The 25,206-nt window shown below is 46.1% G+C and overlaps 4 protein-coding genes across 4 annotated transcripts; 2 read left to right on the top strand and 2 right to left on the bottom strand.

The window, feature by feature from the left end:
- Positions 1–289: 289 nt before the first annotated feature.
- Positions 290–1,379, bottom strand: LOC139831769 (serine/threonine-protein phosphatase 7 long form homolog). The gene is made up of 3 exons (XM_071821099.1): positions 1,176–1,379; positions 791–1,103; positions 290–370 (listed from the first exon to the last, which is right to left on the bottom strand). Exons 1-3 carry the CDS (start codon positions 1,346–1,348, stop codon positions 290–292), a joined length of 567 nt encoding a protein of 188 aa, XP_071677200.1. The 5' UTR covers positions 1,349–1,379.
- Positions 1,380–3,600: 2,221 nt separating this feature from the next.
- On the bottom strand, positions 3,601–4,680 carry LOC127302344 (uncharacterized). The gene has a single exon (XM_051332777.1). The coding sequence runs from the start codon at positions 4,551–4,553 to the stop codon at positions 3,642–3,644; it is 912 nt and encodes a 303-aa protein (XP_051188737.1). The 5' UTR covers positions 4,554–4,680; the 3' UTR covers positions 3,601–3,641.
- Positions 4,681–12,118: 7,438 nt separating this feature from the next.
- On the top strand, positions 12,119–13,160 carry LOC127302343 (uncharacterized). The gene is made up of 2 exons (XM_051332776.2): positions 12,119–12,420; positions 12,516–13,160. The coding sequence occupies exons 1-2, from the start codon at positions 12,415–12,417 to the stop codon at positions 12,936–12,938; spliced, it is 429 nt and encodes a 142-aa protein (XP_051188736.1). The 5' UTR covers positions 12,119–12,414; the 3' UTR covers positions 12,939–13,160.
- Positions 13,161–15,533: 2,373 nt separating this feature from the next.
- LOC127298296 (uncharacterized) lies at positions 15,534–17,766 on the top strand. The gene is made up of 2 exons (XM_051328191.2): positions 15,534–15,883; positions 16,087–17,766. The coding sequence occupies exon 2, from the start codon at positions 16,672–16,674 to the stop codon at positions 17,710–17,712; it is 1,041 nt and encodes a 346-aa protein (XP_051184151.1). The 5' UTR covers positions 15,534–15,883; positions 16,087–16,671; the 3' UTR covers positions 17,713–17,766.
- The last annotated feature ends 7,440 nt before the right edge of the window (positions 17,767–25,206 follow it).

Here is a 25,206-nt window from a genome sequence, read left to right as displayed (position 1 = left end):
CGGCCTATGGGGTGGGCCCACCTCGGGTCCCCTCAGCTCCCCCTTCTGGCTCACTTCGTCATCTGGAAAAATAGGATTTTTGGTATAATTTCCGTCAACTGTTGATCTTCCGAAATATTGCATTCTGACGGTGCTTTTTCTAGCAGAATCCTGGCTCCGGTGCTCGATTCTCCAATAATCATGAAACATGCAAAATAGATGAAATAACGTAAGTATTATGTCCAAATATGAAATATATCAATGAATAACAGCAAATTATGATATAAAATAGTGATGCAAATTGGACGTATCAGTAAGCTGACCTTGGGGCTTGCTTGGAGGTATGCTTTGGAAGTATGCCTTGACTCAGAATTAGCTCGTCCTCAGGAATCTTCACAAACATGAACACATGAGATTACAAAAGTTGAAATTAGTAAGAACACGTTTGACAGCAACAAAATAGTCCATACCTCCCGCTCTTCTGAAGAGGAAGATGTAGCGATTTCGGCTTCCCGGCAACCTAGCAAGCTGGCTAACCGCCGCATCTTTCGTGCAGTGTTCTGCGTCATGCCGTTCATGGTTACAGAGCCACCACATCATAGTAGCGTACATTCAAAGTTGGTGATCATACCTTAATGAAATACCGCAACGGTCCGACAGGCTTGTCATCTCTCCCGCTCTGCTCCCACATAACCTCGCACTCCTCAGCTGTTTTTTGGATCTCCTCCCGCTGTGACAAACATAGCATACACAATTGAAGCGAGCACATGGCAATGTAGATGATGTACTAGTTAGTGAGAGAATCCATTACCACGAAGTTCAGCTCGGAAGCAATAGAAATCGATCTCCCTCTGCGAGCAAAGGTGTCGTGCTGGCTTTGCCCAACCTCATCGAACTGGATGGGGTCGTCCAAGATCTCCTCAGGATACGCGTGCTTAACTAACTCGATACGCGTGTTCTCATGGAACCACTCGAGGTAGTTGTTGAAAGCGGCGAAGTCGTGAGGCACAATCTGCTCAGGGCCAGCATTCCGTGTCGCTTCCAAACAGTGTAGGAACGCTGCGACGTGGCCGCTATGATGAACTGGCCAATTTGTGATCTTCCTCTGCCGCTGCCTATCAAGCCTGCAAGAATCAAGAAGTTAGATTGTACCTCTTCTATCAAGAATCTTCCATCGCATGATTCCAGAAGTTTACCTATGAAGCGCCTTGTCCGTGTCTTGCCACTGAGGTGGGCACTCCTGATACAGCCCAAACTGTCTCATCACTCTTTGCGGCTGGTGGTGTTCAACAAGCCACATGCATATGAGTGGGCAGCGCATACGCCAGAACCGCGCCTCCTCCGTGCACTTGCGGTTGAGGTCAGCCATCCCCGAGCCAATATGGTAGTAGCTACCATATGGCTCCCATTCCACCTGCAGCATACAAATATCTCAGAATTTTGAACATGACCGTAGAATCAATGAAAACTAGGATTGCAAAAGAGTGATCGGTTACCTGCTCAGCGGTAAGAGTGTCCAACTCCGCAGTGTACTGCCTGTACATGACCATTGGATCGCTCGTCATCTCCGAGACATTGTCCCAAAGGTATGCCCAAGTGGGCTCCCGATCAGGGTTGTTCGGGTGATGAGGCCATGGCCTCTCGTTGAGTGTCCTAGGCCGCCCAACTGATAGGCGGTCCCAGCTCCATACGGAAAGTAGGAGCATGCATCCACCAATACCGCCGCTCCCAGTCCTGCTCCCAGTCCTGCAACAAGCTTCGTCCAACTGCGCACGTAAGACATTTGGTTAGTACTTTGTCTAGCACACTAGTATAGGAAAATAGTACATAGAGCAAATCATCACCTACCGGTAGAGGTAGGCAAGTCCCGATGTTCCCCAACTCCACCGGTTATCCAACACCGTAAGCGCCTTCAGCCAACACCAATGGGCCAGCTTCCCCCCACTATCAGGAAAGAGAGTCCTCGAAATCATGTACCATAAGTACACGCGGGCGTACGTCCTCCGAGTGTCCTCGTCGGCCTCTTCCGGGCATTCTCCAAAGTTAGTCCTGATCCAATAGAAAGACGCGCCGGCGGGAGCTATCTTCTTTGGTTCTGCTGGCAGCGGAGGAGCCCTGCCAATAAGCACCTCCATCTGCTGGCGCCACCCATCAGAAGCTGTGTTCATACACAGTGGCTCGCCCTGAATAGGTAGTCCAAGGATCATGGAAACATCCTGGAGAGTAGGGGCCATCTCGCCGGCCCTCAAGTGGAAGGTGTGAGTCTCCGGCCTCCACCGGTCGACAAGGGCGGTGAGTGCCGAGGGGTTCATGTGTGGCCCCCCACGGCTTACAAGGGATATGAACGGCATAAGACCGGTAGGCTGGATGAACTCCGTGTACCTCTCGTCATACGGTATATCCGCTGTGCCATGGTAACGAATCTTCAAAGGGTGAAGATCCGTTCCCCTCTCCGTCATATGAACAGCCCGGTGCTCCCTGTCGTACTCTTCATCCAGAAGCCACACCATCCTACATGTTTACACAACCATATTATGAGTCATTTCACTAACAAAAATGAGCAACACATACATGAGCAACACAATAGAATGCATTTGCTAAGCTCCAATTTTGCCTTTCACCACATACATACATAAGGTTCCATACATACACACATACATTCATATCTAGGGTTCCAACAAATATTTGGTTCAAATATGAGTTATTCCATCACAAATAATAGGCATATGTAACAAATTTGAATGCATTTGCTAGGCAAATATTAGACATTTCAACACATACATACATAGGATTTCAACACATACATGTAAAATTTCATTCAACACATCTAGGGTTCCTACATATCTAGGGTTCCTACACATACACATTCAACACATACATAGCCATTTCAAATCTAGTTTCCATGTCTAGGGTTCATGTACAAATCTAGCAAGATCTATGAAATTAGTGGATGAATGTGAGGGATTCGAAGGGGATTACCTTGAGGAATGGATGGGGAAGAGATTGGCCGGTCAGATCTGACGAATTTGTGGCCGATTTGTTGGGGGAGAGAGGGAGGGAGGAGGAGGAACCGCCGGCCGCCTTGGGGGAGAGAGGGAGGGAGGAGAAGAAACAGAGAAGAAGATGGTCGGGCTGGGCGCGGGCGCCACACTTAAGTGGATGTGTGGCGCCCGTGGCATCGGCGCCACACACTGAGCCTCGCAAAACGGCTAAGTCCCAGACGAATTGTCTCACAGTATGTTTTGGGCAATTACAAGTGCATGTGTCGCGCCGTTGGGAGGGGCGGCACACATGGTGCCACGTCGGATGGGCGCACCAGCTCAGCGGCGAGGGGGCCACGTCGGCTGGGACAGTGGCGCTGGCAGGAGGGGCGCCACATGGGCATGTGTGGCGCCCGTGGGAAGGGCGCCACACAAAAGGGTTAGATTGGTGAAATAGTTTCGCTGGAGGATCAGTCTGTGCTTTTCTTTCACTTTTGGGTTATTTTTGTGCAAATCGCCCCTGCTGCCTTGGCATGCAGTGATTCAGAACTTGAAGCATATACTACTACTGTATATCAATTTGACGGAAAAAAAAGCACCGTAACTAAATTGACCATTGCTGTCTGTTAATTTGCAGGTTCATTCTTCAGTACGCAACAGCGATGTTCGCCATGAATCCAGCTAACTCCCGTAGATCCACCGCATGAATCCCGCGCCGTCGTCCTCTGGCATGGCCGCCGCCGCCGCCGCTTCCGGGTCCCACCGCCTCGACTCGTCCCGGCTCCACCGGCCGGAGAACCGATCCACGTACTCCCGTAGCCACCCGCGCGACCCGGCCGCCTCCGCCAGCGCGTCGCCCGGGCCCTGCGGCCCAGCCCGAGGCGCGATGCGCGCCACGACGGCCTCCACATCATCGACGCGGTAGTCGAAGGATCCGCCGAGGGAGTAGGCGCGGCGGCCCGCGGCGGGCGAGGTGCTGATCCTGCCGACGTCGACGCGGAAGCTCCCCGAGTTGGCGGGGAGGGAGACGCCGGCGCGGCAGAGCGGGCAGGACGGGATGGTGCGGAGCCACGCGTCGACGCAGGCGGCGTGGAAGGCGTGGCGGCACGTGGGGAGCAGCCGCAGGTCGGTGCCCGGCTCGAGCGCCGAGAGGCAGATGGCGCAGTCGGGGTCGGCGGAGCCCTTGGCCAGCGCCGCCAGCGTCACCGTGAGCAGAGGCAGCGACGAAATCAGCCGCGCCATCTGGTCGTGGAGCTCCGCCGAGGAGGAGGGGGCTGCCGCGTCGGCGTCGGAAGCTGCTGCGGTCGTGGCTGAGAGGGCGGCGTCGGAAGCTGCTGCGGTCGTCGCGGAGGGGGAGGCGCCGTGCGGCATGGGTCGGGAACCTGTAGCCGGAGGCGATCGCTGCCGCTGCCGCCTCCGCGAGAGGCAGCGGAGGAGCAAGTGGATGGCGAGGCACGCGCACGCGGCGAGCGCGAGGAGGGCGAAGACGATGGCGATCGCGTGGTTTACGGGCGAAGAGGACGGAGCCGGCAGCGGCGGCAGTGACTGGACGGCGAGGACATCTCCGTGGTACGGCGGCCGGAGCGAGGCCATGGCTGCTCTGCTCTGCTCAGAGGAGGAGGAGGAGGAGGCGGCGGCGAATTTTGAATTGGGAAACTGCCCAGCGCTCTGGATCGTTGAATGGTGATCCTGCGGCGTGCGCCAGCTCAGCTCGCGTCCAAATAGCCGCGAGTGTAGGTGCGCCAGCTCAGCTCGCGTCCATTTTGCTCCATTCCCCGAACCAGCTCGCCTGAGCCCGGATGGCACCGCCGCCGGCCTGCCTCCCCAGTCTCCACCCCAGACCACCCGTTGCCGTCCTGCCCTCCCCGGCCACCCGCGATCGCCCTGCCTCCCTGTATCACCCGCCGCCGGCCTGCTCCCCGTGCCACCCGCCGCCTCTGATTATTCGTCGCCTCCTTCCACTCGTCGCCCACCTTGACATCCACCCCGCCCCGCTGCTGCCCCATCACCCCGTCGGCGCGGCTCCCAGCTACAGTCCCGCCTGGGCTCCCAGTTCCTGTCCCGATGCGGGAACCGCTCCTCGCCGTTCCTGGACATCTGTGGCCCTGGTTCTCCACCGCCATGAGCCGGGAATGGTTAAAGTCAGGCTGACATGTAGTTCAATTTTCGTAAGATTGGACATTAGGGTTTGTTTCTGAACTCGAACCAACTTTTTTTTTCTTACTATCGATATATGTGGTTGTGATTGGACAGTAGGCTGATAATGTAGTTTGTGTGATTGTAGAACATTGGTTGTATGAGGTAGTTTTTGCAAGTACTCCTATATGGTTTTTTGTTTTTGTTTTTGTAGATTAGTTGCTCACTTGATTTAGTTTTCATGTGAAAAAATAAGCAATGGATGTTTTTAGGCTTGTAATTTGTTTGGAGCACATAAGTTGTTTTTCGATTTCTAGGATACCTTCCATGTCAAAATTAGCGTAGTTTTTATTTATTATAGCAATGCTTTGGTGTAATTCCTTGCAACAATCAGACGAGAAGGCGTAGAGGAGTCCTGCACCACATACTTATTTTCCATTCTGCATTCTAGTAACATCATACACTAAATGGTTGCTTTGTGTTTCGCTCTTTTCTGAATTTTACCTACGCCACATGCCGCATGCCGACAAAAATATAACTAGCTGTACAACTCCTTGCTTTTATGTGCATTGTCCTTGTTGGTTATTGTACATCCATCCTGTCAGTTTCTTGTGATAAACATTGGTGACTTTACCCTCTAACATGAACCAGAGTAGTACAACACATCATACTTCTACAATTTTCTACTGTAGTTGGCAACTCATGCTATTTTAGTGGGGCAACTGTGGTACATTTTTACAAGGCACTATTAATAAGTTGAGATGAATTTGTTGTGTCAAATTTATGTAGCAATTGTGAATGGTAAACTAAAACAGAATACCATGACAAATTTTTGTTCTCTATGGTGGTCAATAGCATGTGGACTTTTTTTTCCCGCACTTCAATGTATGGAGGCGGTGGGGGCCTGGGAGGTGGCAACTCATCAAGTTATTACATGGTAGTTTCTCAGTGTTACATTACAGCATATAACTCTGCCATATGGTAGTTACATGCTTCCTGGCATGGTAGTTTTCATAATTTTAGCATGGTAACATTAGTAAGGACAGGCTTAACAAAACAGAAGTTTGTTTTCTCTTTTTTCTTCACCTCAGACATATGTTACAATGATGCAAAGTCTTCAATGTGTTTTGTATGTGTGTTAGCTACATGTGCACATATGTCAAACATATGTTAACATTTTTTGCCTATATTTCTCTTACGTGTCTTTGTATGTGTGTTAGCTACATATTATATAGGGTATTACATGTAACAATGGACATGTGGTGGTTTTAGTATTCAGATCATACGGTAACTTTTATCTGATGTTTGATGGTTAACTTCACTATGTCCTTGGTGTGATGTAACCGAAGTACCTATGCTCTCTGAATTATATAATCTGCACTTGGTACAGTGGAAACTTAACTGCATTCATACATGTTACTGAATTTATAGCATGTTAGTTACAGTGGCAACTTTATGTGCTGATACGTGGTTATACCGATGGTGCTGTGAGGTACATATGTGCATTTGCCAGCATTTATATTCGCTGCTTGGTCCTTATCTGCATAGACCTGTTTGTTCTCAAATCAATTTCAGTAAATGTGGATTTACAAATAACAAATGTAAAATGCTTCTTATCAATTGTGGTGAACCTCATGCTGGATTTGGTTCATTTTACTTTAACTGGTTTGACCTTTTCTTTTGGAATACTCTATTTGAGAATTCACTGCTACCAGCTGAAGAATGTATTAACTTCACAGAAGGTGACATTTATTTACTGTAAATAATCATGCCAACGATGAGGTGCCATCTAACTCTATGTATATGTATACAGTAGTATTCTTTCTTCAAATGTTAAATGGTTCTTACATTAGCTGAATAGGGCTTTTGGTTGGTCGTGTATTGTTCCTTAGATAATATTTTCATCATCCAACTTTAGTATGTTTTCCTATATCACTGCTTCAGTTATTTGATTTATAAGTTTTGTGAGACTCCATAATTCGTTAGCCAGTATGCTTATGCAATGCTAAGAATTTATTTTAGTATTCATCTTCTATATTCAGTCTATTTTCTTGATGATCTCTTGTTTCGGTTTTTCGGTACCCGGGTTTGATGCCATCTGGTCTGAAGAATTTGTGTTTTATTGCCAATTCTACATGTTTCGTTTACAGTTATGTAATGATGGGAAGGCATAGAGGCAGAGCATGCTCATGGATCTGTCAACAGATATTTGAGGCTATGTCAGGAGGGATAGGAGGCATGTAACAATTGCATAGTTTCTATATTTGCTTGGGTCTGGACTAGAACATAGATAATCACAATAGTACAGGTGCTGAATTTTACAATTGAAGTTAGAAGACCGATTAGAATATTTTTGTTCTTATTTTTTATTCATAAAATCAATTCAAGTGCTAAATTATTTTACATCTGCTGTAACTACACATGTATATGTTTAGAGCAAAGCTGGATAAAATCATAGGCGGTTGTATTTCACAGGTAAAGCTTTAATTTGCATGTGTTGAAGCAGTTTAATGTGAAGTAAATGAAAAATGGTCTTGTGTTTTTAGAGCCATGGTCATGCCTTTTTATTCACACCCACCGCAAACACATGAAAAATCCTACTTGCTTTCTGCTATACTAGACCATGATGTTGATTTTGTTCTGGTCGTCATCCTTAACTGCTGAAGGAAAGGACCGACAGCCCTCAATTTATTGGCATTCAATCCCTACTCAGAGTAGTTCCTTGGCCAAGCAAATGGAATTAGCATGTGCGCTATTGTTCCTATCTATATGTAGAGCGTAGTTCTGTGAATTGCTAAACTTGGCGCTTCAGAACTAGCATGTGTATATTTAATTCAGTTTCTGCTTAACTTTGTTGCATCGTTTACATACCTGCATAAATCTGATAAATGTACCTCTATGTTTCGAGAGTAAAGTCTGAATATGATGTATTTATTTGGTCATTCAGTTATAGTGGCAACTTTATCTGATGATGCGTGGTTATGCCGATGGTGCTGTCAGGTACATATGTGCATTTGTCAGCATTTATGTTCGCTGCTTGGTCCTTATCTGCATAGACCTGCCTGCTCTCGAATCACTTTCAGTAAATACGGATTTACAAATAACAAATGTAAAATGCTTCTTATCAACTATGGTGAACCTCATACCCCGTCCGTTTTTGTTTACTTCGCGTTCTGGGTTTAGTCAAAGTCAAGGTTTTGTCAAGTTTGACAAAAAATATTGGAAAAATGTCTACAACTATAATTCCAAAGGCATATAATATAAAAATATAGTTTATGAAGATTCTAATACTATAGATTTTACATTGTAGATGTTGATATTTTTTCCTAAATATTTAATAAAAGTTTACAAAGTTTGAATTTGACTAAACCCATAACGTAAACCAATTTTGAACAGAGGGAATACTGATTTGGTTCATTTTACTATAACAGGTTTGACCTCTTCTTTTGGAGTACTCTATTTGAAAATTCACTGCTACCAGTTAAAGAATGTATTAATTTCAAAGAAGGTAACATTTATTTACTGCAAGTAATCATGCCAATGCGTTAGGTGTCATGTAACTCTCCGTATATGTATACAGTAGTATTCTTTCTTCAAATGTTAAATGGTTCTTACATTAGCTGAATAGGGCTTTTAGTTGGTAGTGTATTGTTCGTTAGATAATATTTTCATCATCCAACTTTAGTATGTTTTCCTGTATCACTGCTTCAGTTATTTGATTATAGGTTTTGTGAGACTGCATAATCCGTTAGCCAGTATGCTTATGCAATGCTAAGAATTTATTCTATTATGCATGTTTTATATTCAGTCTATTTTCTTGATGATCTCTTGTTTCAGGTTTGATGTCATCTGTTCTGGCAATTCATATTATCTCCTTTTGTTTTCTGAAGAATTAGTGTTTGGTTACCAATTCAATACGTTTTATTTCAGTTATGTAACGATGGGAATGCATTAGAGGGCAGAGCATGCTCATGGATCTGTCAACAGAAATAGGAGACGTGTAACAATTGTGTAGCTTCTACATTTGCTTGGCTCTGGACTAGAACATGGGTAATCACAGTAGTAGAGGTGCTGAATTTCACACATGAAGTTATAATACCTATTAGGGTATTTTGTTTTTGTTTTTTATTCATAAAATCAATTCAAGTGCTAAATTAGTTTACATCTGCTTATCTAGTAAGTACACATGTATATGTTTAGAGCAATGCTGGATAAAATCATAGGCTGCTGTATTTCACACGTAAAGCTTTAATCTGCATGTGTTGAAGCATTTTAATCTGAAAAAAAATGAAAATTGGTCTTGTGATTTTAGCCATGGTCACATATATGTATTACTTCGTTTTGATAGTATGAATTTTTTTATTGGTATCCTTGCTTGTGGGCTTTTTTGGGCATAGACTTTAAGTTGCATTCTGGCATAAACCTCCCAGTTATTCTTTCACATAATCAACCTTGTGTTCTTCGATAGGTTTGTGGGCAGGGCACCCTTTCTCTATGCAAATAACTATCACTCACTCCAATCTCTGTTCGCCTGGTCTTCAGAAAAGGACTTGGGCTAACGGTTGGTCATGATTTTTCATTCACAAACACCTGAAAAATCCTACTGGCTTTCTGCTATTCTAGACCAACGATGTTGATTTTGTTCTGGCCGTCATCCTTTTGACAGAACTGTTGAAGGACAGGACCGACAACCCTCAGCTTATTGGCATTCAATCCCTACTCAGAGTACTTACCTGGCCAAGCAAATGGAATTAGTATTTGTGCTCTTTTTCCTATCTATATGTGGTGCATAGTTCTGTGAATTGCTAAACTTGGTGCTTCATAACTAGCCTGTAATATTTAATTCAGTTTGTTCTTACCTTTGGTGTGTCGTTGACATACTTGCACAAATCTGAAAAATGAACCTGACAGTAAAGTCTGAATATGATGTATTTCTTGGCTATTTAATTTCCTTTGCCTTTTTCCAAATTGGTAGCCGGCTTTCAAGAGACGAATTACAGGAAGCATCAGTTCATCAGGCTGGGCAAAACTGGAATAGTGTTCATGTGAAGTGAGGGTTGTTTACGTCAGTTATGCAAGAACTGATTCGTATAAATTTAATTTGGCAAAAGATTTTATTGTGTTTATCTCTGAGTGGTGGCGGAGGCAGGACATGAACCTTGTTCAGTCAGGTTAATTGCTTCTTTTTTCCCCGATAAAGCACAGTTTTATTACTGTCAGGTTAATTGCTTTCAGCTGTGATAACCCGAGGTGGTAATATGGAAATGAGTACTAGTACCTCATCAAAACACAACAGTTTGGTAGCTTCGACCGTACTAAGTTACTTTGCATATTTAAAAAAGTTAACTTTTTGCATAAAAAACTTGAAGAATGTCTATTGAGAGAGAACACTACTCCGTGAAGGATAGTGGTCTGTTCTGCATTACCACTGAAGTCTGAAACATCAGGACTTTGTAATTGAAAATCCCTCTTTACAAAAGTAATTGAAAATCTTACTTTTAAATTTCATAAAAATCTGAAAACAAATTATGATGTAGCCAATACTGTATCCCACAAACGTGTAAACTTTAAACTGAAAAAATAATATGTATTTTAGGCTACACAAAAATAACAAATCTGTGGATCTAAGTATACCGATTCAAATCTTCAAAAAGAAATTAAACTTTGTCATTTCTGTGTGGCTCAGAAAACAAAACATATGTAATTGAGATTTTGTACGTTAGTAGGATACATCATCAGCTCCTTGTAGAATTTTGTTACATAATTTTCCAAAACAAATAATTATATTTTTTAGATTTTTTAATATGATGAGCACTGGTGCCCAGGATCCGAAATGATTTTCCGTCTGAAACATCAGCACTAGTTGGAGTAGTTTATATATATATGTGATTGATAGTGGTTTGTTCTGTGTGTTACTACTGAAGTCTGAAACCATCAGCACTAGATGCGGTATAAATAGACAAGTCCAGCTGTGCAGAAATCCTACAGTTCTATCTCCATTGAGTACGACTGTACCTCAGTTCACGTGAAGTACTTCCCGTCGTGTAAGCATTTGAAAGCCATGATCGGTGTTTGGGCACCAAAACCAGTTTTGCGGTATGAAAAATCATATGCCTCAAATTGCGATTTTATGAGAAAAAAAGGTTTCACGTGGGGTTTTCATCACCCATCGTAAAAGATTGTTCACTACAAGCATATAATTAACCAAAACCCTAATCACAAAAGGTGCTCGTCGGTGACGGTGTAAGATTCATTGTGACGCGTCGGTGATGACGTTGGCTTCAACGGGATTACCTTCACTCCTCGTCGGAGCAAGAAACGTCCGCAAAGTTTTGATGGCAGGCGTGGGCCCCGATCGAGTTGCATGCCTTTGTTGAACCGTCCGGCTTCGCTCCTCCTTCGACTCCACATCCACCTCATCGGATAATGGGTAGTCGATGAGGTAGGGTTGGGCCTGAAATTTTATCTGGATCTGCTAGAGATGCTCTAGCTATCTTGTGTTAGAAGGATTCAACAAATTATTACTAGTAATTAGTTCCTCTCCTAATATTTCGTGGGCTTTCAGAGAAACCATTCTTTCTGAACAGATTGTGCGTGCCCACTATTTTTCTAATCAGTCAGTAATGATGTCTTGTGGTAGTAGAAGGTTTCGACCTTGTTCCTGAATCTGTGTCATCTCGTTTCTTGCAGTTTTCTTTATCCAGAGAAGCCGTCTTGTCTCGTAAACTATTTCACCTAGGATTCGGTACTATGGCAGGCAGCGTTGACAGGCTAGGTATTTTATATTTACCCTTTTTGTAATCAGCCAGTAATGATTCGGAAATAACACGAGCTGCGCGACAAGAGGGCTGCAAGTCAGCTGCGAACCCGGCACCATAAAGAAACGACGCCCGATGCATGAGTAGTAAAAGCTCGCGCGTCAAACTAGGGCCGCCCGCTCCCGGACAGACAACCCTGCGAGCCTATTGATTGATGCCTAGCTCCTCAGTCCTCACTCGCTGCTGCAGCTATAGTGAGCTACTGCTGCTGCGGCTCTGAAAAGGTACTTCCATTTCCATGCTCCCGACGCAGCCCCGCCCCCGCCTTCTTCTTCAGCGCTACGCACCGGCCCGTTCTGACCAGTGGAGTAGCTAGCTCGCCCCCATTCCATTTCTCGCTATAAATACAAGGGTCCAGCCAAGCCATTGGAGAGGTCCCATTCGCCATTCCATTCTGTTTAGCTACTCCAGCGAGCGGTCCCAGCTTTGCTTCTCTTCCCTTCTTCTCCTCCTCGACCTCGTTCTGTCTGCCCTGTGCTTGCCCTGCTGCGTGGAACCAAATGGAGGTAGGCGTTGTGTGATCCAGGCACCACCCTTCCTTCCATACATGCCGGAGCGGTGGTCACAATCTTATCTTGCACTTGTCGTTTTGGTTTCGCAGAAGGCGGCGAGGAGGCGTCAGGTGCCGGCGTTCGGGGAGTGGAACTACTACTACCACTACGACCAGCCAGAGGCGGTGGCGCCGCCCGCCGCGGCGTACTTCTACGGCGCCACGCCCGAGCCGGAGGCCTGCAGCGACGTGTGGTTCAGGTACTCTCCTCCCCCGCGCAAGCCCGCGCCTGCCAAGAAACCCAGGAGGAGGGTGCCGGAGGGCGACAGTGACGCGTCGCTGGAGAAGAAGGGGAGAAGGAGTGCGAGGCCGGCATCGGAGGCCAACGGAGGCAGCCTGGCGCGCGCCACAAGGGTTGTCCGGCCGGTCGACAAGGACCTGTACCAGGTGCCACCGCCGGAGCTGGCCTCCTCCCACAGGCGCAGCCCCAGGAGGAGGAGCCTGTGGATGGGATGCCTAGGATGCGTCGCCTGAAGGCATGAACCTATCCTCCGTCGACACGATGCTACGAGCGTGCTCGTCGGTAGCAACTAGCAGTAGATTTATGTTTATTTTTTTGCGAGGAAGTAGCAGTAGATTTGTGTTACGTAGTTATTTTTCTTTCTTTCTGTATGTGTTGATACTTCTGTGATCAGTCTCTCTTCGATGTTTGTGCTGCTGTCTTGGATTGTGCCAAGATACGAGTTGTTTTTTTTACTTTTTAGTTCTACTAGGTAACACTAGCTATTGACATTTCAAGGTTTTGATCTTTTTGTAAGATGGTCTGTGTAAGATATTAGATGCAACATCTTGTTCTAGCACGTAACTCTAAGCACCTAATTATCAGCCCACTAAATTATTGTTGCGTAACATTTCTATGAGATTTCCCTTTTTGTCGCAAGGTTCTGTGAATATCTCGGTATCCCCAATGATTTTTGCTCTACTAGTACTCCATCTAATTTATATTACTAGTTGACTATAGATGCGGAAATTCAATTCGGCTACCGGGTGCATACACCAAAAAATCATATTTCGAAATGTCGAAAAATTTTACTCCCTCCGGTTCATATTAATTGACTCTAATATGGATGTATCTAGACATATTTCAGTTTTAGATACATCCATATTGGAGTCAATTAATATGAATCGGAGGAAGTAACAATTTTTTTTACATGTACATCTTCATAATATATGTTCGTTCGTCAAGTTTTACGAAAAAACCAATATTTTTTGTGGTCTACATAAAAAAGAGAAAACTTATCTTGTGAAAAGCATTATTTTTAGCACCGAGTTTTATCTTTTTTACACACGTCACATGATAAGTCGATTTTTTATGAAACAACTTTGTAAGTGTGTAGCACGAGAAGATTTACATGTGAATTTTTGGTTTCATTTTTTTTGAAATTCAAAATATGTGTAAGATGCATTTCAAAATAGAGGGTGCATACGCTCCCATGTTCCAAAACACCACTCCCAGATAGATGTACCTAGATACATTTTAGCTCTAGATACATCTATATCAACATAATGGACAAGTAATATAAATTAGATGGACAAGTAATATAAATAGATGTATCCAAAGAAAGCTTGGTAGTTGGCTAGGGGAGCTACTTTCTTGTAGGGATTAGCTGATTTTGATGAGTTCTATACTCGCAAGACTTACAATGTTTATGTTATCTTTCTTTGAGATTTCAAAGGGAATAAGTAAAAGATGAGCTTTTATAGATCACTTTGATTTGGCAAAATGATGAGTTTAAACGCAAATACATGTTAACTAATTGGAATATTATTTGAAGGCTCAAAGACAAAGGAGGGTTGGGGTACAAGTTTAAGAAATTAAAGTAAGTGTCTATTGTTTTAAATTCTTACCGGATGAAGTGCTATGTCACGGGCTAATTAAAAAAAGAAATTATACTCTAGATGACTTTCTCAAGTCTAACCGAAACCTTGAGAATCACCCTTTTGGCGTGGTCTTATGAAACTTAAGATGTGTTATTTTTTAAAGATTGTCTTTCTTTGTGGGAATTGACATTTGATGGATGAGCAGTTATCTTATAATAAAGATGTGTTTGTTTGGAATTTAACTACTTTAGGAGTGTTTACGGTAAAAATCATTATACTTGGATCATATGTAAGGACATATCCCTTATATTCACAAATATATTCGGAATATATGAATGTACCACTTAAGATTAGGACGGGAATTTATGGCTCTCTGGTGCCAACTTTAGTAATTTCAAATAAAGTTGAAAAAATCAAATATTTTGGGGGAATCAAAGATGATCAAGTATTGTCCTCGTATAAAAAATTTAGCCAAGAAATGCTTTTTGTTGACCTCAAGGCCAAAAAAAATTGATGACAAATATAGCAGGAATAGTACTTGTATATAGGAAATTTCATGTCTGTTTCTATGACCCAAGAAACAAGGGAAATCATTCCATGGAAATCTTCTTTATACGAGAGTACAATACATGCTCATCTTCGAATTAGTGATTTTTTTTTTGTATATATAGGGTGCGCTGGCATCCACGTGCAGGGATGCATTTTCCTTAAGATTATGATGTTCATGTGGGTCCTTCATCGTAAAGTGATTTTTAGTTTTTTACCAAAGATAATCTAGCTAAACCTAAATGGCATAAATAAACCTATTTTTCGGACAAATGACATATGGAATGGTAGCTTGATGGTTGGGATTGTACCAATACAGTCGGAGCGGTGCCTGCACCCAAGGTCAAGGGCGTAGGAGCGGTGCCCGTACCCATAGTCGTGGTCGTCGGAAAGGTGCCCACACCTATGGCCGAGGGAGTAGGAGAGATGCCCACACCTGCGATCAAAGGGGCCATAGATGTGCGCGCCGCCGTGAAAAGCGCGAGGGTGGAAATGATTAGCTTATGGGAGGGTTTCCTGCGAAATCTAGAGGTGAAAAAATAGATAAAGTTGAGATATGAAGTTGGGAAAGCTGGGTTGCTCTGAGATTTAAACACTTCGTGTAAGGGACTTTTTCGATGTGCCGCCCAAAAAAATGTGCCGTCTATAGGGAGCATTCTTGTAGTGCATGGGATATTTGGACCCATCACCTATCCTGACGACATTGGCAGCGCCAGGGGTATGGCCCTGTATTCCCGTGAATACCAATAGAAATCGGACCCCAAAAAATTTGTATTAGTTTGGCCCATAGCCCAACACAGATCAGCCCATCAAGCAACACAAGTCGCTCGCTCCGGCTCCTCTCGCTCGCTAGTCGCTCCGTAGTCGAACAGAGGCGACCGACCGCGATCGAGCAGCGGGTGAACCCTAGGCGGCGGGCGGAGACAGTGGGCCAACAGCCGGCGTCCGGCGATTCCCCGGCGAACGCAAGGGCAAGCGGGCGGACAGGCTCCACCGCTCCAGCCTCCAGCCTCCAGGACTCCAACTCGCCCACGCCCAGCGGCCCAGCCCAGGTACATCTCCGCTGCCTCCGCACCGCACGGATCCCCTTTGCCCTCTTTCCATTTCATTTTAGTTGATTTGCCTATAAAATTCGCAGTTAGCAGTACCAAATTAGCATTGTAGATATATAAAGTAGCAGATATAAAATCTTAGGATCTACCAGTACTAGATACAACTGCAACCATATAAGTTACTACTTTTTTCTGTAATGTAGATGAAGAAAAAGAGTATCGCTGGGCCTGCTGGAAGCAACATCTATGCATTGTGGAATAAAGCTTCAAAAGCACAGAAGAAAGATGAAACATCTACACCAAATCAGATTACTGTTGAATCAAGTGCTTCTCATGATCAACTTTAGAACAATCTTCAGTTGGTGCTAGTGCAAACACCGGATGAAGAACATGAACCGGACAGGACCGCCGCAAACCCAGCCCCAATTTTAGAAGATGGTGTATCAACTGATGAAGATGATGAAGCAACACAAGCAGATTTGCAGGCCCTTGAACCTGACCCTAGCAAGCGGATTCCCATATCACGATATGCTGTCAATGATCAAGATAGAGTAAGAAGAAGATTCATTGAGATGGGGCCATGCCAACCGAAGAATCACAAGTTTGATGTCACATTAAAGGGTGGAAAAGATCGCCGCTTTTGCCTTGCTTGGTTTAAAGAATTTCCATGGATTGAGTATAGTGTGGAAAAGGATGCTGCCTTTTGCTTTGTTTGCTTTTTGTTCAAGGATAAAACAAAATGTCTCGGTGGAGATTCATTTGTTAAGAATGGTTTTAGGAACTAGAACATGAAACCGAGATTGCTAAGACATGAAGGTGGTGTTAGTAGTGCTCATGCTGAAACTCAAGAGAAATTTGATTTGTTCTGTACACCAAAAGCATCAATCCAATCGTCTCTTGCTTCAAACAACTCACGGTACAAGGCTTTGTATTTGCAGCGTTTGACATGGACACTCAAGTGTCTGAGGTATCTATTGCACCAAGGCTTGGCATTTACAGGACATGATGAAAGTGAAGATTCACTAAATAAAGGAAATTTCCTTGAGCTCTTAAATTGTCTTGCAGGAAATTTTGAAGAGGTTAACAAGGTGGTTCTCAACAATGCTCCACGGAATTGCAGGATGATCCACCATGATATACAACATGAGTTGATCAAATGTTGTGCTCGGGAGACTACTAAACTACTCATTGAAGAACTTGATGGTGGTAATTTTGCAATACTTGCAGATGAGTCTAGTGATCTTTTCAATGGTGCAGATAATTACCATAGCTTCCATGTTGATATGTTTGTGAGTGTCATTGATAGGCAACTTTCAGAACTAAATGGTAGATTTGATGAGGTAAACACAGAATTACTTACTTGCATGGCAGCATTCTCTCCAGTTCGCTCATTTGCTGCTTATGATCAAAATAAGTTGCTCAAGCTTGCTTCACAGTTTTATGCTACTGATTTTGCAATTGATGAATTGGCAAGACTTCCATGGCAACTAGACATGTATATTACTCATGTGCGCAGAGATGAAAGGTTTAAAAACTTGAAGAATATAGTTGAGCTTTCAGTTATGCTTGTGAAGACAAATATTCATGCACAATATTTTATTGTTTACAAGCTTCTGAAGTTGGTACTGATTTTGCCAGTACCTAATGCCAATGTTGAAAGGGTATTCTCCTCCATGAATTTTGTGAAGAATAAGCTAAGAAACAAAATGAGTGATGATTACTTAAACAATTGCATGGTTACATTTGTTGAGAGAGAACTATTCAATCAAGTGAAGGATGAAGATGTCATCAATCTCTTCCAAAAGGGCGCCCGCAAAGTTATATTGTAAGAGGTACTGCCTCTTTCCGTTGGAATTTGTTGTTGTACTTCCATTTATATGGATTTATGCACTTTAGTATTATGTATTGTACTGAAATAACTATTCTAGTCTTACTGAATTTATTGTCCTACTGAAAATATAGCCTATATAGACTTTTGTTTGTGTTTTTTCTACGCTTTGTGAAAATTATAGGCGTTTGTTCCTGTTCTTCTTTGCTTTGAGATTTTTTTTTGGCTGGTGGGAATACCCACCAGCATTTTCCTGGAGCCGCCGTTGCCTGACGATCGGTGTTCAGTCTTCTTTGACATCACCTATCCTATGCAAGTACACGCTGACCTTGCAGTCTCTGTGTCTACGTGTGCATGTCCTCGTGTTTTATCTTTCCATGGAGTCGAGCGGCAAAGGCTTCTCAAGCTCGACACTTCACGGCCTCCAACTGGGTGACTTTTGGACGCTTAAATTGTCCACGAGGTGTGTTCGTTTGCATTGTTCAATGGACGTGAAAATGATCGCGAGGCGCAAATTGTCTGTTTCCGTTGGAGGCACCCTCAGCGGTCCGACGTATTTTGGATACCCACTATTTTATTTTCGTGCTTCTTCTTTTTATTTTTTGAAGAAATCTCCAATTTCCAAATTGGTTGTAACGAATCTTTGAAACAGCAAGTTCAAACGCGAAAACAAGTTATACTGATTATAAACTAATTCTCGAATCGAACAAGTTCAAATATATTTAACATACAAACTAGAGAACAAATTTGAAAACAAACAAATTATAAACTAATTCTTGGCCTTCTTGTTAGAAGGCCCCGATTCGTCGTCCTCATGGACGCGTCTCTTGCTTGTCACCTCCTCCTCCGAAGAGGAACTGTCGGACGATGCGTCCATCAAGCTTGAGTTCCAGTCGGATGACTGGTCAGTGGGGTCTTCGTCGTCATCGTCGGTGAACAGACGACGATGCTCCGCCTGCACCCTTGCCCTTGCACTGGCCCTTGCCTCCTTCCTTGCCGCCGCCGCATCGTCTGCCGCATCTAGCGCCTCCAGTCGTGCCCACTTGGCGTCAGAGTCCTCGTCCTCCTCCTCCTCCTTGTTGTCGATGCCAACGGCGCCTCTCTCCTCCTCGACCTCCCTCGGCGGGGAGCTAGGGTCGCTGGGCGTCGCAGCCCTATCCCACCAATTCCGCCATCCAGGCGGCTTCACCTCGTTGTTCGTGTCCGGCAGCAACGACAACTTGTTCATGGTGGCTAGCCGGTGTTGGAGAAGAAGAAGAAGAATGGCATCGGTGTTGGACGTGAATTACAGCAGGCGCAGAGGTTATATTCAGCGGGGATTCATGGCGGCGCGTATAACGAAGAGGCATGCGGTTGCTCTTCCGCGGCAATTCAGCGCTCCATTCCGCGGTTGGCGGGTTGATCAGCGCGGTTGCCACTCCGGCGGTTGACCTCCCCAGCAGTTGTTGTGCTTTAATTCGCGTCGATCGAGCCAGGGTCGCTGCCAGGCGGGCCCGTGGGGAAACCGAGCGGACGCTCCACGCATCGTCCGCGGAGACGCAAACGTGCCGCATATTTGCGCCTTGTTTGTGTCGCTGCGGACGTCCTGGACACGATGTGTCGCCCCGCTGGAGCAGGGTGCAGACGCATTTCCGGTCTGCGTGGGCGCAAACAGTCACCGCCCCGTTGGAGATGGCCTTAATGCCACGACGAGGCGATTACTGCCACCAGTGCTGGTGGCGTGGAAGTGCTAGCAGGGAAGTTCCTACCATACCTACGGTGATGTTGGGCCTCCCCCGCCAAATGTGTGAAGCGAGGGCGGAGAGACGCGCGGGAATAGACGCAACAGGCCAAGATGAACAACGACGGCGAGGCTAGCTCCTCGCGCTCCGAACCATAACTAATAGGATAGGTTTTGGTCCAAGTTTAGTTGTTGTTTCATTCAACTTTGTAATTTACAATAAAATTTGAATACAAATTTATTTTCCATTGAATTTAATTTCTTTCATATGTTTTTATGGGGGACTCCCAATCGATCGATTTGGAGCTTTCGCCGGACATCTCGGGGGACGTGATTGGAGGTGCTCTCCTCCATACATCCACCCGCAGAAGCACCAGGCCGGATGTTTGGGGCGCCTGCACCAAGGGCCGGTTATGGGCCGCTTTTGCCCAGTCTCGTCCCCGTAGAATTTATTTAAATTTAAACTAAACTTTGAATTATATTCAAATTTCTTTATATCTTAGAAATAAGAATGATTTTTAAACAAATTTCAATTTCTCCCTTGAATGGCTAGCAGCTCGCTGTTGCAGGCTACAGTGTGCTACTGCTGCGGCTCTGAAAAGCTGCTTCCATTTTCATGCTACACTCTCTCTCTCTTCGTCGTCGGTCCCAACGCAGACCTGTCCCCTTCTTCTTCAAGGAAGCGTTTGGTAGTCTGCATGCCCTTGGCTCGCATCGGCTCAGCATTTTTCCGTCCATTTGGTTACCTAGCCGAACCCGCGTTCTTGCACGAACCGGTTCACAAAGCACCCTCGGGGCAAGCCCTGGAGGAACGCCCGGTTTGGCCGCTCCTAGCGAGCCACCCCCGTTTCCGCAGAACTGGAGAACACTGCGTCCTCGCAGAGCCACCACGGGAGATGGCGGGAGCGCGCGCGGGACGGTGAAATCTCGGTGGGATGAATTCAGTTACCGTGCTTGAATTTTCTCCACCGTATATAGGGGCGGCTCTCTTACCGGAAATTCCAAATCCTCCCATTTTGAGCTCATCCACCCTTCCCAATCTAGCGACATGGCCGGCTCTTCCTCACCCGCACGGCCGGCGAGGCTTGCGGCGGCTGTGGCGGCGGCTACTGGCCACGGATGGTCGTCTTCTTCCTCTGCGTCGATGACTTAGATCTAGATATTTTGGGTACACAATGGGGGTCTGAACGAATCCATTGTAGGACATTCCTTCGTCACCGGTCGAGGTTGTGGAGGTTTTCCAGGTTGCATCTGACATTCTGACTCTACCACGGGGACCGTTGTCTCCGTTGACTCTTACACTGGGACGGTGGTGCTGCATGCATCTTTGCTAGGGTCCCTTGCTTCCCCGACCTCGGTGCTGCGTGTGGCTCCTTTGATTGTAAGGCCACTCTTACTTATCTCGTTGTTCATTGATGTGGTAGTGGTAGTTCATTGATGTCGTACTGCTGAAGGATGTGGATGTGGTACTGGTAGTGGTGATAGTTCATTGATCTGCTAGTGCTTAAGGATGTGGATGTGGTAGTGGTAGTGGTAGTTCATTGATTTGCTAGTGTTTGTCATATAGACAATCATACCTTTGGGCTCCCCTGATCTATCTGCGTCTACTGTGAATGCTCAGCCATGTCTGATTGCAAGCAAACCAGTCATGGTTTGGAAACCTGAGCTATCAGAGTTTGTGCTGGACTGGTTGGTTCAGCTCGTCCGTAGCGGCGTCTGCTTCAGTATGAGATTCAAGGAGCATCAGATGAAGAAGGTAGCCGCAGATGTTCTTGCATTCGCTGGCGTACATGTCACCACTCTTCAGCTATACAACCACATCAGAAATTGGAGGACAAAGTGGAGCGTCATTATGAAGATGAAATACGATTGCATTCTGAACTGGAGCGGAGATGGTTGCTGCTTCTACGGCAGTGATGAAGAGACGGCGAACGAGTACATTTAGGTACGAAGCCTCATTTAGTTCTTGCATAGATCTGAAAGTATATATGTGAATGTCGTCCGCACTAACAGTTGTTCCTTGTGGATTGCTACCCGAAGCATCGTCAGTACGTCGGCACCCCGATCACGAACTACGCTCGGATGAAGAAGGTCTTCAAGCCCAGTTTGTGTGCAAGGCGCAGCTATTCCAGCCTAACTTGCTGGTTACGGCTATCGACTTCATTCCAGAAAACGAAGCAGAGTATGTCGAGTACCGTAAGTTGCAGCCACCAGAGAGGAGGAGCTGGCTTAGGACTGGCTCCGCAACCAGTTTTCTGCTTAGTGATTCTGCTTCCTTTGTCATGATCTGCTGATTTTGGGAGGTGATCTTGTATCCCTCCATTGGCTAGGACTTGCTACAACCTGATCCCGAGTCTATAATAATGAACTTGTTCAAGGTGGTATATACTAACCCCTCGTATGATGAACCTGTGATGCATCACGAAGTAGTTGCTTCGCTCGTAATGCATCGCCAACTAAGTAGTTGTTGTGTATTACTAGCACCTTTTGTGAAGAACTGAATCCGATGTGTGTTGTTATTCACTACTGGGTAACCTCACCACTCTAAGTGAAGGGTTACCAAGAACACAACTATCTGCTGTTAGAATACGTATAGGACATAGAGATAGACTAGGAATCTAGAGATATCATCTTGTATTTCAAGTCTGCTCCTTCCCGTACTTGTATATATACCCAATGAGGGTCACCGAAATAAACGAAATGAAACGAAACAAATAGTAGGGTTCTATATTTTCTACATCTGCAACCAAACAGGCTATGGGCTGTACAAGCAGGGAATAAAGTATTGGAAACGGGTAACCAAAGAATGGGGCATGTCTTCCCTCTTCGTCGCAGAAAAGGCTGCTCAGGCTACCAAATAACCTGTCTTTCATGGACTATGGCCCGTTAGCGACGCACAGGAAGACACATCTTATTGGTGCAGTGGTGCAAGAAATCCATACGGGCTACCAAACGGGCCCCAACACTGCGCACCAGCCCGTTCTAACTGGTGGAGTAGCTAGCTCGTGCTGGGCATTGATGCGTGTAGTTGACACGTCCGTTGGGAACCCCAAGAGGAAGGTGTGATGCGCACAGCGGCAAGTTTCCCTCAGTAAGAAACCAAGGTTTAATCGAACCAGTAGGAGTCAAGAAGCACGTTGAAGGTTGATGGCGGCGGGATGTAGTGCGGCGCAACACCAGAGATTCCGGCGCCAACGTGGAACCTGCACAACACAACCAAAGTACTTTGCCCCAACGAAACAGTGAGGTTGTCAATCTCACCGGCTTGCTGTAACAAAGGATTAACCGTATTGTGTAGAAGATGATTGTTTGCAGAAAATAGTAAAACAAGTATTGCAGTAGATTGTATGCGATGTAAAGAATAGGACCGGGGTCCACAGTTCACTAGAGGTGTCTCTCCCATAAGATAAACAGCATGTTGGGTGAACAAATTACAGTTGGGCAATTGACAAATAGAGAGGGCATGACCATGCACATACATATTATGATGAGTACTGTGAGATTTAATTGGGCATTACGACAAAGTACATAGACCGCTATCCAGCATGCATCTATGCCTAAAAAGTCCACCTTCAGGTTATCATCCGAACCCCCTCCAGTATTAAGTTGCTAACAACAGACAATTGCATTAAGTATTGCGCGTAATGTAATCAGTGACTACATCCTCGAACATAGCACCAATGTTTTATCCCTAGTGGCAACAGCACATCCATAATCTTAGAGGTTTCTCTCACTCCACCAGATTCACGGAGACATGAACCCACTATCGAGCATAAATACTCCCTCTTGGAGTTACTAGCATCAACTTGGCCAGAGCATCTACTAATAACGGAGAGCATGCAAGATCATAAACAACACATAGACATAACTTTGATAATCAACATAACAAGTATTCTCTATTCATCGGATCCCAACAAACGCAACATATAGAATTACAGATAGATGATCTTGATCATGTTCGGCAGCTCACAAGACCCGACAATTAAGCACAATGGGGAGAAGAAAACCATCTAGCTACTGCTATGGACCCATAGTCCAGGGGTGAACTACTCACTCATCACTCCGGAGGCGGCCATGGCGGTGAAGAGTCCTCCGGGAGATGAATCCCCTCTCCGGCAGGGTGCCGGAGGAGATCTCCAGAATCCCCCGAGATGGGATTGGTGGCGGCGGCGTCTCTGGAAGGTTTTCCGTATCGTGGCTCTCGGTACTGGGGGTTTCGCGACGGAGGCTATTTGTAGGCGGAAGGGCAGGTAAAGAGGCGGCACGAGGGGCCCACACCATAGGTCGGCGCGGCCAGGGCTTGGGCCGCGCCGCCCTGTGGTTTGGCCACCTCGTGGCCCCACTTCGTCTCCTCTTCGGTCTTCTGGAAGCTTCGTGGCAAAATAGGACCCTGGGCGTTGATTTCGTCCAATTCCGAGAATATTTCGTTACTAGGATTTCTGAAACCAAAAACAGCAGAAAACAACAACTGGCTCTTCGGCATCTTGTTAATAGGTTAGTTCCAGAAAATGCACGAATATGACATAAAGTGTGCATAAAACATGTAGATATCATCAATAATGTGGCATGGAACACAAGAAATTATCGATACGTCAGAGACGTATCAGGCATCTCCAACGCGGCTACCCATCCCGCACCCGCGCGTCCGGATGGGTCCAGCCGGACAAAAATGCTGCCCAACGCGGGGACGCACCGTAAAAGCGGATGGCCGGGTTTGCATGGCCGCGGATGGCACGCGGCGTCCTCGCGTGTCCGCCTGGTCCACGTGGCTGCCCCAGCTGTCGGTGCCCTAGTCCTATTAAATGTGGACTGGGGAGGGGGACTGTCCCTATCCAGTCCCCGCTCTCCACTCCGGCCACACGCACGCGCGGGCTAGAGCTTCCGCGCCGCCATGGCCCCGAAGCGCGAGTTCCTCCCGTCCGCGAACGACCACAAGGCCGGCAGCAGCCGGCCAGTCGCACCGGCGGCGTTCGCCATGGGGCCGCCGGCTCCTCCTAGACACGACCGGCTCTACATCACCGTTGCGGTGGCGCAGATGTTCTGGGACGCCGGCGTCCCAATGCCGTGGAGGGACGTGCACCTCCCCCACGGCTGGCACCTGAGCCCAGATCGGATTCCGGTGTCGCCCATCCCGGGCTCCGCCCATGCCCACGTCGCGGAGATCCGGAGGCGCCACGTGTAGGGATTCGTTGCATAGAAAACAAAAATTTTCCTACCGCGAGAACGCAATCCAAGCCAAGATGCAATCTAGAAGATGGGAGCAACGAGGGGATGAACGAGACTAACCCTTGAAGATTTCCAAAGCCTATAAGAGTAGGCTCTTATTGCTGCGGTAGACGATCACTTGCCGCTTGCAAAAGCGCGTAGAAGATCTTGATCACGGTGCCACAATCGGGCAGCACCTCCGTACTCGGTCACACGTTCGGTGTTGATGAAGACGACGTCCTTCTCCCTGTTCCAGCGGGCAGCGGAAGTAGTAGCTCCTCCTTGAATCCGGCTGCACGACGGCGTGGTGGCGGTGGCGGTGGAGATCTCCGGCGGAGCTTCGCTAAGCGTGCGGGAGAAGAGGAGGAGAGAGGGGGCGGCTAGGGTTTGGGAGAGGGGGTGGCCGGCCTCCTTGGGTGCGGCCAAGGTGGGGTGGTTGTGGTGGCCGGCCCCCTCCCCTATGCCCCTCATTATATAGGTGGATCCCCAAGTGTTGGACTACAAGTCTTCGAATAAGACCCCAACACTAGAACCTTCCATGTAGTAGGGAAACCTACCCAAGGTGGGAAT

The sequence above is a fragment of the Lolium perenne genome, chromosome 5 (assembly GCF_019359855.2).
Source record: "Lolium perenne isolate Kyuss_39 chromosome 5, Kyuss_2.0, whole genome shotgun sequence".
Taxonomy (NCBI): domain Eukaryota; kingdom Viridiplantae; phylum Streptophyta; class Magnoliopsida; order Poales; family Poaceae; genus Lolium; species Lolium perenne.
Note: the sequence above shows the minus strand (reverse complement) of the source record. Positions and strands in the feature narration are given on the sequence as shown.

Bases quoted from the DNA above. Each gene is read 5' to 3' on its own strand.
- LOC139831769 (XM_071821099.1), bottom strand. From the start codon at position 1,348: ATGGCTGACCTCAACCGCAAGTGCACGGAGGAGGCGCGGTTCTGGCGT. The intron at 1,104-1,175 runs GTAAACTTCTGG...TGATTCTTGCAG, and splicing joins ACGGACAAGGCGCTTCATAG to GCTTGATAGGCAGCGGCAGA. The intron at 371-790 runs GTAATGGATTCT...ATGTTTGTGAAG, and splicing joins CTTCCGAGCTGAACTTCGTG to ATTCCTGAGGACGAGCTAAT.
- LOC127302344 (XM_051332777.1), bottom strand. From the start codon at position 4,553: ATGGCCTCGCTCCGGCCGCCGTACCACGGAGATGTCCTCGCCGTCCAG.
- LOC127298296 (XM_051328191.2), top strand. From the start codon at position 16,672: ATGAAACCGAGATTGCTAAGACATGAAGGTGGTGTTAGTAGTGCTCAT.